At 37.2% G+C, this 13,697-nt stretch overlaps 1 protein-coding gene across 1 annotated transcript; it reads left to right on the forward strand.

Annotated features, from left to right (window-relative positions):
• The first annotated feature begins 11,293 nt into the window (after window positions 1-11,293).
• LOC131163354 (uncharacterized) lies at window positions 11,294-11,728 on the forward strand. The gene has a single exon (XM_058119950.1). It carries the CDS (start codon window positions 11,294-11,296, stop codon window positions 11,726-11,728), a length of 435 nt encoding a protein of 144 aa, XP_057975933.1.
• Window positions 11,729-13,697: the final 1,969 nt, after the last annotated feature.

Here is a 13,697-nt window from a genome sequence, read left to right on the forward strand (position 1 = left end):
TGGAGGGGTACAGAGAAAAAGAATACAACGAAAATTGATGTGTTGAGTTCGGGGTGGGCAATAACCTTGAAGGCAGTAAAAAGAAGTGAGGGATGGAAATCTAGCCTGGGATCACAATTGACGCTAAGGGCAGGAAAGGTGGGTAGTGGTAAAGGCCTTGTTTTACTATTTATGATAGGAGTGTGTGTATTTTGATTGCATGCTCCATTGCGTGTTTATTCCATATTTGTAGTTGCCATTTTTTAATTAGGTGTGTTTGATTTTGAATGGAGTCTCCATGTTGCAATTTGTAATTTTCCTTATTTGTAGTTGCCTCGTTACGTAAAGCGTGTTTAGGTCTTTCCTCAGTACACTAGATTTTCCATACTTGTTTTTTTTCTATTGCAAGCATGAGTGGCTAAGTTCATCATAATTCGGGTTGTGGGCATTCGTTCGCGTTCCAATGGTTAATTATTACCACATGATATCATTGTTCACGTGTATAATTTGGTTAAAAAACCAAAATTGCAGGGAATTCGTTGATAAACTCGCTAGCCCTCTTGCTTCTTGTTTTGTTGCTGGACGTTAGACCATCAAAACCTTGATTTAATCTAGGATTCTTCATCAACTTATTTTTACATAAATTCGTTGATTGCGTATAGATTTTTATTTCTTCCGTTTGGATGTGGCCCAATTTACTCGCTCGGTTAGTAATAAATTTCATCTTCTTAATGCCTTGATTACTATAAAACTAGTAAAAGGATAAGGCCCTAGGAAATTAGTAAATTTGGAAGCAAACACGTTGACCCGTACCCAGTGTTTGGTAAAGTGTTTCAGTTAACTGTTAGTTTTGTTCTTATTAATTTGCATTTTGTGGAGAATTGATAAAATTTTAGTTTCATTTTGATTGTACTCAAGCTTCTCTCACGTTGTTTAACTGTTTTTCCAAATCGTAAAGACCAAAAGATTTTCAAACACTATTTTTTTTCAGTCAGACAGGATTTCACCTAACTGCATATACTTGAATACTCAGTGTCCCCCCTTTGGAATCGATCCTGGATCATCCGTGATACAACTAGAACACTCTCTGCCCTTGAAGCACAACTCAGACGAGTCATGCCCCTTTTTCTTACAACATTGATGCATATTGCATAGAGTATAACCTTGCTAAATGTGGGTAGCATAGTCTTTGGATTTCTTTTGAAAAATATCCCCCCATATAAAGCTTCTTTTTTTTGTTCACTCTATTGAAACCAATGCCTTCTTTGTTCAATGACATTCTTTGTGAGCCTCATCTTATCCAGATTTTCTTTTCCTTTAGTAAGTTATCATGAGCTTATCTTATCTTTGATTTACTCTTGAGATCGTTTATCTCCATCTCTTTCTTGTGTCAACTTCTTTATTGATTTCTCTAACTCTAAGAGATAGTTTTTCGATTCTTATCCTCTACATTCAGATATCATTCTTTCTCATATACTCGTAAGGATGGGATCAAAGTCTTCTATCCTTTGTTTCATTCTTGCTTTCTAATTATCCCCGATTTTCAAGTTGTTTTTCTTTTTTAGCAAGAGTTTTAGTATCTATTTCTTTTATTGCAAGTTCATACGTATTTTTTCTATTTTTCGTGTTCTTGAATCTTTTCCCTTTCCAGGCATTTTAAGGGATATCTAAACTTTTTACATTAAGCCTACCCTCATTCTTGATTCTTTAAATCTGAGCATTTTGCTTTATTTCCTTTGTATAAGCATCTTATGTCTTTTGAATAGATCATTTTGTAGTTCTCATAGATGCATAAATCTCCTCATTTCATCATTGTCTTCACTAGATGAATTACACACGGATGTTATCAAGTGTTGGATGAGGAGTCTTCCTTTTGGTCCCATCCATAAGCACGTATCCGCATGTCCTTATCCTGGGTCACTTAGAGTACATTGTCTGGTACTCTTGTACTCAATCATGTTCCCAAGTGTGGCTTTCATGGCCTTTGAGTTTTTCTTCTTGACCGCTTTCTCTAAGTAGAGAACATCTCTCATGTTTTAATATATCCAGTCTTTGTTGTCAATTGCTAACATTTAGGAGATTTTGTTCTTTGATTTCTTCTAACATGTCTTTTCTCGAGATCATCCTGATTCAGTTTTTGATTTCTTTCTTGAACTTTTCTTTCTCCCTTTTAGTATCCTTGCCATGCTTTTTTAATATGAAGACTTCTTCATCTCATCCATTCACTGCTGAATTTGCTGAGTAAGGCTTTAAAGACTATAATCTGGGGCTGGTTTTTCCATTATTTCAATCATTAGCCATTTCCATAATGTAAAGTAAAAGACCTTATAATGCGCATCTAAGGAAGTGCTTAATTTCAAATTCATTTTTCTTCCTTCGGTATGCATTGGCTTTTGTGTTCCCATACTATTGGTAGTCCTCCTAGAATTTTCCTAATCATCTCATAAGTAGTGAGAGGTTTTTCCTAGAGCAGATTTAGGGAATTAAATATATGTGAGTGAATCGATTAAACATATTTGTTATGGTTCATCTGGGTTCAATCTAAAAGCTTCTATGTCCGATTGTAACCATATCAAAATTTCCATCCTATCCCTAACACCAACCATCCATTGCATTCTAACTCATATGTTTACATCATCTAGCTTTATCTCATATACTCCTTACGCTGAATTGCAAGCCAGGATTCTTTAATTCATTGGCATCATCAGATCAACGATATAACATTTATAAGCCTTGAATTTTTTTGGAGCATGTTATAATCTGACGGTCATATCTCTCTAGTTCTCCTTTGGATTTGGATATTCCTACTACTATCTTATGGGATATGATCTCCATCCCCTAACAACTTCACATACTTTCCATTCAATCGCTCTTTTATATATATTTTCTCATCCTCTCGGTTTTTCCAAAACGTGTATTCAGCAAATCACAAAATATTTGGTGGCCGTAGTTAAAGATGTCCCGCTCCAAATTGAGCTATGCCTATGTTTGCCATGAGTAGACATACTTTATTTATAACTACTTGTTAGGATTTGGCTATAACGCATGCTCTGATACCAAATGGAAAGTAGAAATAGCATTCCAGGGGGGTGGGGGTAGGGATGATTTTGGGGCTCTTTGAATAACTTTCTCTTAATTTTCCTTTGAAAGGGTCCTCACTTATGTTAAAATTTAAAACCAAAGCTTTGACTTGTTTATTTCTTTTGTGTCAATCAAACAAGACTTGATTTCCTTGTGCTGAACACTCAATCAACAACACAATTAAACAACAAGTAACATTCAATCTTCAACCACACAACGAATTGAACTGATCAAAGCCAATCACCACAGGCGCACACAACCATTTGATTACGTCCAAATAGAAGTTCACTGTGCAACTATTAAATTGTGAAATCATTCCAATGGAGTACATATTTGTAATATAAAACAAATCTATTATAACACCATACCAACCACAATTAATGTATATAGTACACCTTCATGCGTTTAGACTGTCTCTTTAGCCCGTGGTGTATGTGCAGTTGGAAACAAAGCCCTGCATATATATGAACTTCTTCATACAATATGATGGTACAATATAAAAATCCAATTACTCTTTATCCAAATTTTAGTAACAATTCAAATAAATAAACTTCTAGTTTGAATTTATCGTTGGGATGGTTAGCCAAAGTACGTACTCCCTACGATCTTCTCCGCAAAGATGGACTTCACACGTAATTACCCTTTTGGTTTACACAACCCAAAGGAAAACTCAACTTAAGGTATTACTTGATTTAAACAAATAATTACGTACATTTAATTGATTTTCACAATTTAAACTCCACACATTTAAATATGTACATGTCCATAAAAGAGGGAAATAGATAGTGAGACGAAGCACATTTTAACAGGCGTCGCTTATACCATAATCCTACCCGCACTTTGGCGAAACCAGCAAAGGATTCACTAAACTTGTTCCTTTATAACAACGGGTGGACGCCCTACCTTTACACACTCCTCAATGGGTTGACAGCCCGCCTCTCAAACATATCACCCATTGTATCGTTCGGATACACGTCCTTTCAACTAGCGATTCCCCCTCTCTAAGCAATATCCCCTTCCCCATGATCCAAACAAGGAAAAATCCTTGAGTCGCAATCTACAAGATTAAAATTCAAATAGTTGTGTACAAGGACGTCTCGGGCTCCTCAAAGGAGCTGTGTCACAAAACATTACAGAACAACTATATACTTCAAAGTAAATTAAAGAATATGAAATCGAATTGAACTCCAGAATTGTATTGCCATAGAGTTCTTTCAATAGATGAGCATTAGCAATTTAAGGATCACATCCAGCGAGATGATCGCAAACTTCCTCTAATTTCAGGCCAGATGTAAGCCAATTGAAGCACTTTCATATTTTCCAAAATGAGAGAGTAAACAACAGATATTAGTTCTTAATGCTCTTGGTGTCCTAAAATCAATGTTCTTGAGGTATTTCTGATGTAAAAAACATCCTTGCTTTGTTTACTTCAAAGAATAGCTAAAGGTTGTTTCCAAATATGAAATTAACTTTAAGTTTCCAAACATTGAATTTTCAAAATTTGTACTCCGTTGTAAGATTGTAAAAATGTCTCAAGTAGCATGACTATGTAATCTGGTAGTCCGTTCTTTCCATCTAATAAGCTGTAAAAACGAGAACTAGAGGAGCATCTCTGTCCCTTCAGTGGCGTCGTCGTTCCCTATGGCGACAGTCGTCTGTCCATGAGTAATATTAAGGGTGTTTCAACTACACAGAAGGTGGACAGTCGTCTGGTAAAAACATTCACAGACTTCTCACTTTACACTGGCAGTCCTTGTTAGAGCCTTGACAGTATTCTGTCAGGCTTCTATTTTTAAGCTTTAAGCTTTGTTAAATTCTCCAGTCGTCTGTCTATTAACAGATAGTTGTCTGCCCACTAACTGTTTTTTCTTTTCTAGTCATTTTTGATTTCTCCTCTCATTTTAGCTTAGATATTCTTGGAATATAGATTTCTTTAACTTAAAAAAACAGTTCCAAGTTTTATATTAAGGTCTCTAAGCTCTTTTCCTAGTGAACTTTCAAATGAAAACTTCATATTTGAATGAACTTGAAGTACTTACAAGGTCTTATCCTAAAGACCCCTTTGATTGTCTTCTTTGCTTTGAATTTTATTTGTGCTGCGGTCTCTGATCCTTTTAGACTTCTTTAAGCTTTCATATCTTTAAACTTTCTTGATATTTCATCACTTGATTCAGACTTTGAGCTCCTATGATCTTTTAGTTTTCTTGACTGGATCATTTTTGCTGATGTAAACTTTCCACATTCCTTGATTCTTGTGAGCTTTCAAGATATGACATTTTGAGTCTAAGATTTATTTTCTTTGAGATTTCATGTTGATCTCTTTAAATCCTCATGCTCTTGAGATGATCTCAACTGTGGGTCCCTGCTACATGAATACTTCAACATTGACATCCTGAAAAATACAACACTCAACTGAAGCATGTTAATCTTACTTGTTTTTAGCATCAAAATAGCGGATTTAAGCCTATAGGCCACAAAGATAAAAGCTTGAAGATCATGAAATCATGAGTGATTAAGAGAACTTGATGAAAGCTCAAAGAAAGATGAAGTAAGCATAAAGATTTTAAGGATTAAAGTCAAGCCCGTTGAAATTCGAAAGAGTCTAGGAATTTCATGTAAGTACTTTCAAGAATTCAATATGGATGCATGAAACTCTTAAGTTAATTTATTGGACCTAGATACCTTTTTAACATACTTGGAAAATATTTTTATAAGGGTAAAAAATGTTCAAAAGTTGGAATCATTTTTGGAATAAAAGCAACCAAAATAGGATTCTCAAATGTTGTCAATTTTTCTATATCTGATTTTATGTCACATTTTTTCTTCATCAAAAAGTTTAAGTTTAAATGTGTTCAGCATGAACGTTTTAGGATTTTATCTGTAGATTTCATTTACAACCAGATCACAAATTTGGAGTCATACAAAAAAAGTTATAACCAAAATACTTAGTGCGCTCAAACTAACAGCTTGGTGTTCACTGACAGACGCCTGTTCGTTTTAAAAAAGGCGACTGCCACTCTACTGTGTCTTTAATTTAATTGGAAAAACGACTATCACAAATGGACAGTCTACTGCCACAAACACAGCGGCTGTTTTGATTTTTTCATAACTGGCCAAAATTGTAATGAGGTTGCTTTGGGGCTCAAAATTTGTAAAACTTGGGGAATACTCCAAGACAGTTAGGGATCAATTTATACACTTTTTAAAGTTTTATAATAAGCCCAAGATCAATGAATCAAGGAACCAGAATTCATTCAAATTCTGAAAATTCAAAGTCTCTCTCAATTGCTCTCAATTCTCAAGGCTCTCTTTGCTCTCAAGCTCACATATTGTGTACATTCACTGAAGTTTGTTGATCTGCTTCCCCCGGAATTGTGCTACAATTCTAAATCTTTCAATCATTGAAAAATTATCGATGATATACTTCATTGAGCTTAAGTTAATTTCCATAATAGTGTTTACTTTGAAGTATATTAGTTGTGCTGTAATTGGGTACTAACCAGCTCTTTGAGGAGCAAGTTCTTTGTACGCATCTATTTGATTTATATCTTGTAGATTGATGATTCCAAGGTTGTTTTGAAATCGTTGCTAAGCAAGGGGACATTGCTGAGAGAGGGGGCGGGCTCTAGCCTAGTTAAGGATTAACCAGACAAGGGGAATATCGTTTGGAGAAGGCGGCTTTAGCCTTAACCAAGGAGTGTTTGTAAAGGTTTGTTCCGCCCGTTAAAGGAACAGGTTTAGTGAATCTTTTAGTGGTTTACCAAAGGTGAGGATGTAGGCTGGGTATAAGACAAACCTTGTAAAAATCTCCGTCTCACTCTCTCTTTCCCTGCTCTTTATTTTCAGTATATATTTAAATTGCGTGGATGGTTTAAATTTGAAAATCATATAAATTACGTATATTTGGAAATTAAGTAGATCTTAAAGTTTGATTTTGATTTGGGTGTCAGAAACCAACGGAAGTTACAGTTTGGTTGAACCATTCTTTGTGGAAATCTATAGAGTACTTTTACTTGGTTAAACGTCCCAAAAATAAATTAACTTAAGAGTTTGTTTGAATTATGAAGTTGGGAAAGAGTAATTGGATTTTATATTGAATATCATATTGAAGTAGAAATTTCATATATACAGGGCTTTGTTCAAAACTCACATTCACCACAGGGCTAAAAACATTAAAAGTTGAAAGTTACATATATTATATTGATTGTGATTGGATGGTATAAAGATTTTTTTTATATTCCAAGAGTCTTAAATCTTGAATAATTTCATCAATCTAATAGTGCTGCAGTGAACTTATATTTGGTAAATAAATTGTGGTTGTGTTGGTATGGAAATTGTGATTAATTGTTTGATTGTTTTTACTTTCAAAGTGTGGTTGAAGATTGAATGTTTAATTGTGTTTAATTGTGTTGTTGATTGATTGTTCAAAAGAAATCAAGTTCTTGTTTGATTGACAAAATAAATAAAAAAGTCAAAGAATTGGTTAAATATTAAAAGAAATTAAGGACTTTAAAAGAATTAAAGAGAAAGTTTTAAAAAGCCAATTCATCCCCCTCTTGGGAAGTTATTCCTAATTTCAGATCAAATTTGAATAAAACTCTTTATGAACTTTGGAAAGGTAGAAGGCCTAACATGTAACACCCTGAACCCTAAAGTGGGGTCTAGAGTGTTATGGTAAATAAAATCATGCTCTGTGATGCCCTCAACCTGCCTAGTGGGCCCATATGTCATGTAATAACCCAAAAAAAAAAAAGGATATAAAAGATTAGTGAAGTGATTCCAAAAAAAAAAAAAAAAATTTAATTAATTAATTAATTACATTTAAAATAAAAAAATAAAAAATAATAATAATTAAATTTTATTTTTATTTTTATTAATAAAATATATTATTATTATTATTATTATTATTATTATTATTATTATTATTATTATATACTAACATTCCTGAAGCTTTGTGAAGCTTCAGGAAAAATTCTTGAATTGTAGGGTCTTCTTCCTGCGCAGGAGCAGCCCCCGCCCACCTATTACTCTTTCTCTCTCTCCTCTCATTTTCTCTCCCTCTCTCCTCGATTTCGTGACAGATTTTTGCCCGAACAAAAATTGGAAGATACCGCTCGACTCCATTCTCCACTGTCGTCATTTCTACCAGAGCGGATTGGTGGTAGGAGTAGCGTAGGCATATCTCCTGGGGTAAGCCAATTTCTCATTTTTCTTTAATTTCTTACAAATTATAAGTCCAATCGACGAACGGACACCATCACGAGAATCTAAGGATGATTCTCTACAAGTCTAGCAGGACAGAATTCTCGTGGGGTCGTCGTGGGTAAAACCCCAAATTTGGGGTACGAGGGTTATTAAGGGGCTTATTTTTAATTAATTAGGATTAATTTAGAAATGATAAAATGTTGAGCATCTGGGGTTGAAGTAGGATTTCAGAAATTTAGGGCCCGGGCGAGCGCCGTGGGTGTAATTTGGGACTCGCATGCAGAATTCAGAAAATTAAGTGGTGCTGTTAAATGTTAGTTTAAATATTAATTTGAGATATATGGAATCTAGGGAAGGTTAGATGGGTATTATTTTGGAGAAATAGATTAATTAATTTAGAAAAAATGCAAATTTCAGGAGTTGAATTTCGGGCGCCAAAAGCGTAGGATTTGGGGTTCCAGCGAGACTCCCAATAAGTCGGGTAAGGGGAATAAATTATAACAGTGTTTTTAGAATTTTTATTTGAATTAATATGTGAAAATGAGCATATGATATTATGTCTGAAAATTATTATGATATAAATATTAGATAAATTGTGTAGCATTTAAGTAATTTTAAATTTTGATATTTTGGAGTGTAAAATATAACGGTGAGTAATTTCTAAGAAAATATTGAAATGAGAATTATTGATGTGATTAGTGAAAAATAATGAAATATGATATTTATATGTGAGTAGAAATGTTTTGCCTGAAAAATGAGATTTTGTGAATTACTGATATTGAAAAATAATGAAATGTGGTATTTATCTATTAGTGGAAATTATTTGCATGAGAAATGAGTTTGTACAAATTATTGATATGAGTATTTTGGGAAAATGTGAAAAATACGTGAAATATGATATATGTTATTACGAGATGATGAAATGTGCACAGAAAATGATGAGAATATTTATATTGAACTGAATTGTGATATACTGGAATATGATTGATGAAATGCCAATACCGCCTAATAATTGCGGGTATGTGGTTGAGAACCCTGATGGATGGTTATGATATTGAGCACGATACCGTTGCTAGTGGTGTTAGTGCAACCACACGGACTCTTGGAGCGTGTGGCGTGACATTCGACTGAGCCATTGTGTAGGGTTGTTGGGCCCGCTGAGTTCAGATCAAGGTTATAGTCCGGCCAGTTGTACTACAGACGCGATATGTCATATGATATTTGATCTAACCGGGTCGGCCAATTGCGGCTAGATCTAGCCTTTGAGCCGCACAACCTTGACCATGGGGGGAAGCATGACGTGGATAGAAAGATCCTCACGGTGGCCATGAGTTACAGACGCGATGTTGGTATTTGATACCAAGGATACTCATGAGACGGAAAGTAAAATGAAAATGGAAAGTGAAAGAATGATAAAATTGACTAAAATGAGAAATGAAAGAAATAATGGAAATTGAGAAATAAAGAATGTTAAATATGAGAAATGAATTGTGTGAGTTAATGACATAAATAATTAAGGCGAAGTGAAACTCTCTGCCTGAGGGCTTACTGAGTAAGGTGAGTGCCCTGATAGGTATCATATGTGGCCATATCTGGCTGCATAACGTATTAGGGTAGAGGGAAGCTATTTGTATGGGCGGGTAATCTTCTCTATTCTCAGGAACTTTGCGGATAATTATGTGTTGGAAATCATTGAATTTGAGAAATGATTTTAAATCTTATAAAAGCTTGTGTTGTATATCTATATGATTATGAGAATGTGTATATCAGTGTATTTTCTCTGATGAAATGATGATTGGAAAAGTAAAGTGTATAATAATTGAACTCATATGGCCACACTATAAATAATTTATTCCTTCTTACTGAGATGTGTCTCACCCAAATTATCTAAATTTTTTAGGGAACATGGATAGACCAGGTGATAGAACTCTGTGATCATAGGGAGCTGGGACCCTGACACACAGGGTGAGTTTTTGGATTAGGGGGTGTGTAATTTCCCCTAGAGTTGAGTAGTTTTTGAGTTTGTGATAATGATGTATATGTGTGTATGTAGATACTGTGGATATTGTATTTTGAATGATATAAATACACTGTTTTCCGCTGTTAGGTTGTAATAACGAAATAAATGACTTTTTACCCGGTACCCAATGCGGGTCGGTTTGTATGAATGATAGTAGGATTGTTGACGTGGCCGATTTGTGAATGTTATGGATGGCGTGTGATTATTTATTTATTATTGAGAAAAAAATTATACAAAAATCGGGGCATCACAGTTTGGTATCAGAGCCTAGGTTGATAGGTTCTGTAGACTTTAGTAGACAGCGGAATGCAATACTAGAGTATAGGAGTAGATTTTTGAGGAAAATAGGTGATGGGAAGACTGAAATGTGAGTTAGTGGTTGTTAGAGGATGAGGTGAGAATTTAGGGTTCTATCTTGCGGCCTAGAGACAGGAGTACCAGGGTTGCTTCTGTGTTTTTCCCGGGGTGACGATTTTAGCAAAACCATGGATACTATCACTAGATCGTGTTTCTGAGTGGTAGGACTGAAGCTTAAATGGGGATTATATATGTGGATAGAAGAATAATTAACGAGTTATCGTAGTGCATGGGTTGTGTGACTGTGATTGCATGCTGAGATTAGTTGTTTCCTTTTGCAGGATGGATCCGGGGAACAGTAACACAAATGCGTGAAGTGATGGAGTAGGACCTTCCAGTATGGGTGGTGCAGACCCTGACGCGGTATTGCGTAGCGTCACTCAGCAGGTGATGGCTGAGATGGCCAGGATCTCGGGGGAGAAGAGTTGCACGATCGAGCAATTCACGCATATGTGACCTCCTTCTTTTGCTGGAGGAGCGGACCCACTCGTAGCAGAGAATTGGGTTCTGGAAATAGAGGACATACTAGAGGTCCTCTCATGTACGGACGAGGAGAGGGTGTTATTTGCCACATTTAAATTGACCGGTGAGGCAAAGCACTGGTGGAGGTCAGTGAGAGTACTAGAGGAGTAGAGGCCGGATCCTATAACGATGATATGGAGTCGCTTCATAGATATTTTCTTCGAGCGGTACTTTCTCGCTTCGGTCAGGAGCGCGAAGGCATTAGAGTTTCTGTATCTTACACATGGGTTTATGATGGTGCAGCAGTATACAGTAAGGTTTGTTGAGCTGTCTCGGTTCGCTCCGTATATGGTTTTAGATAAGGAGAGGAAGGCGAGGAAGTTTGAAGAGGGCTTGAGGCAGAACCTGCATGAGCATGTGGTAGGTTTTCGAGCTCAAACCTTCTCGGAGATAGTGGACAGAGCTGCGGTGATTGAGAGCAACATACAAAGAGGCGCAGCAGCCCAGAGCCAGAGGAAGAGGCCCTCGTCTTCTGATTATCAGGCAGGGCCCAATCGAGGACCGTGGAGGAGATGTGATACCAGGGGAAGACGACGACAGGGGGGAGGAAAGCGAGCAGTATAGGGTAGACATATGCCCCCTCCTTGTCGCAAATATTTGAGGAGGCACCTAGGAGAGTGCCGAGCGAGAGAGGTTGTCTGCTATTAGTGCCACCAGTCTGGGCATATCGCGAGGAGCTTCCAGGTAGCACCAGCGGTAGCGGCTGCTTCTCGACCATATAGGGGAGGCTACTAGGCATGTCGAGGTGAACAACAGAGGAATACTCCTCCTGCACGAGTTTATGCACTAACGTTGAGAGATGTTGAGGCGGCAAGAGACGTAGTGACAGGTACTATTTCAATACTGTCATTTAAAGCTACTATCTTGTTTGACTCTGGGGCGACTCATTCTTTGTCGCCCGGGATTATATGAAGTTGTGTGGATTTGAGCCTCAGCAGTTAGATATTAGTTTGTTTGTTGCTACGCCGACTGGGGCTGTTGGGATATGTAGAAAGGTACTTAGAGACTATCCAGTGGGTATTCAGGGGACGTCTTTGTTAGATAATTTGGTCGTTCTAGACATGCATGAGTTTGAGATAATCGTGGGTATGGATTGGCTAGCTGCCCACTATGCTAGCATTGATTGCCATTAGAGAGTGGTAGTATTCAAACCACTAGAGGGATAAAAATTCAGATTTGTGGGGATCACGTGTGCACACCCCACCTCAGTTATTATCTACTATTCAGGCGCATAGATTTCTATCAGAAGGCTGTTAGGGATATTTAGCCTGGGTGAAGGCAGTATCAGAAGAGGAGCTGAGGGTAGAGGATATCCCAGTGGTGAGAGACTTTCCTAATGTATTTCTCGAGGATTTTCTAGGACTACCTCTTGATCATGAGGTAGAGTTCTTTATTGATCTGGTTCTGGGGACAATGCCGATTTCGAAGGCGTCGTATAGAATGGCACCGGCAGAGCTAAAAGAATTGAAAGAGCAGTTGCAGGAGTTGTTAGATAAGAGATTTGTTTGGCCCAGTGTGTCACCCTGGGGAGCACCAATTTTATTTGTGAGGAAGAAGGATGGCTCGATGAGTTTGTGCATCGACTATCGAGAAATAAAAAATGTGACTATCAAGAATAAATACCCACTCCCGCATATCGATGATTTGTTTGACTAGTTATAGGGGACAAGGATCTTTTTGAAGATAGACTTACGCTCCGGGTACCATCAGGTGAAAGTCAGGGCGGAAGATGTTCCGAAGACGGCATTCAGAACACGGTATGGTCACTATGAATTTCTAGTTATGCCATTTGGGTTGACAAATGCTCTTGCAATGTTTATGGATCTGATGAATAGGGTCATTCACCAGTACTTGGATCAGTTTGTGGTAGTATTTATTGATGATGTATTGGTGTATTCGAAGAGCTCAGTGGAGCATGAGGAACATTTGAAGATAGTACTTCAGGTGCTGAGAGAAAAGAAGTTGTATGTGAAGCTCAAGAAGTGCGAGTTTTGGCTGGAATAGGTTACCTTCCTTGGACACATTATATCCAGGGGTGGTATTTCTATTGATCTGAGTAAGATTGAGGTGGTAGTAGACTGGGTACGACCAAAGAACGTACATGAGATCAGGAGTTTCCTGGGATTGGCTGGGTAGTACCGCAGGTTTGTTGAGGGTTTCTCTAGATTGTCAGGCCCATTGACCAGATTGACCAGGAAGGGAGTGAAGTTTGAATGGTCTGATGAATGTGAGCAAAGCTTCCAAGAATTGAAGCAGCGACTCATCACTACACCTGTGTTGATGATTCCATCAGCAGAAGAGGGGTTTGTGATTCACAGTGATGCATCCCATAAAGGGCTCGGATGCGTGTTGATGTAGTGAGGGAGTGATAGCCTATGCCTCACGACAGTTGAAAGAATATAAAAAGAACTACCCTACCCATGATTTCGAATTGGCGGCGGTTGTTTACGAGTTGAAGATTTGGAGGCACTATCTATATGGGGGTAGGTGTGAGATATTTACTGACCATAAGAGTTTAAAATATTTCTTCACG

Source organism: Malania oleifera, chromosome 9 (assembly GCF_029873635.1).
Source record: "Malania oleifera isolate guangnan ecotype guangnan chromosome 9, ASM2987363v1, whole genome shotgun sequence".
NCBI lineage: Eukaryota > Viridiplantae > Streptophyta > Magnoliopsida > Santalales > Ximeniaceae > Malania > Malania oleifera.

Excerpts from the sequence above, each read along its gene's own strand:
- LOC131163354 (XM_058119950.1), top strand. The coding sequence starts at position 11,294 with ATGATATGGAGTCGCTTCATAGATATTTTCTTCGAGCGGTACTTTCTC.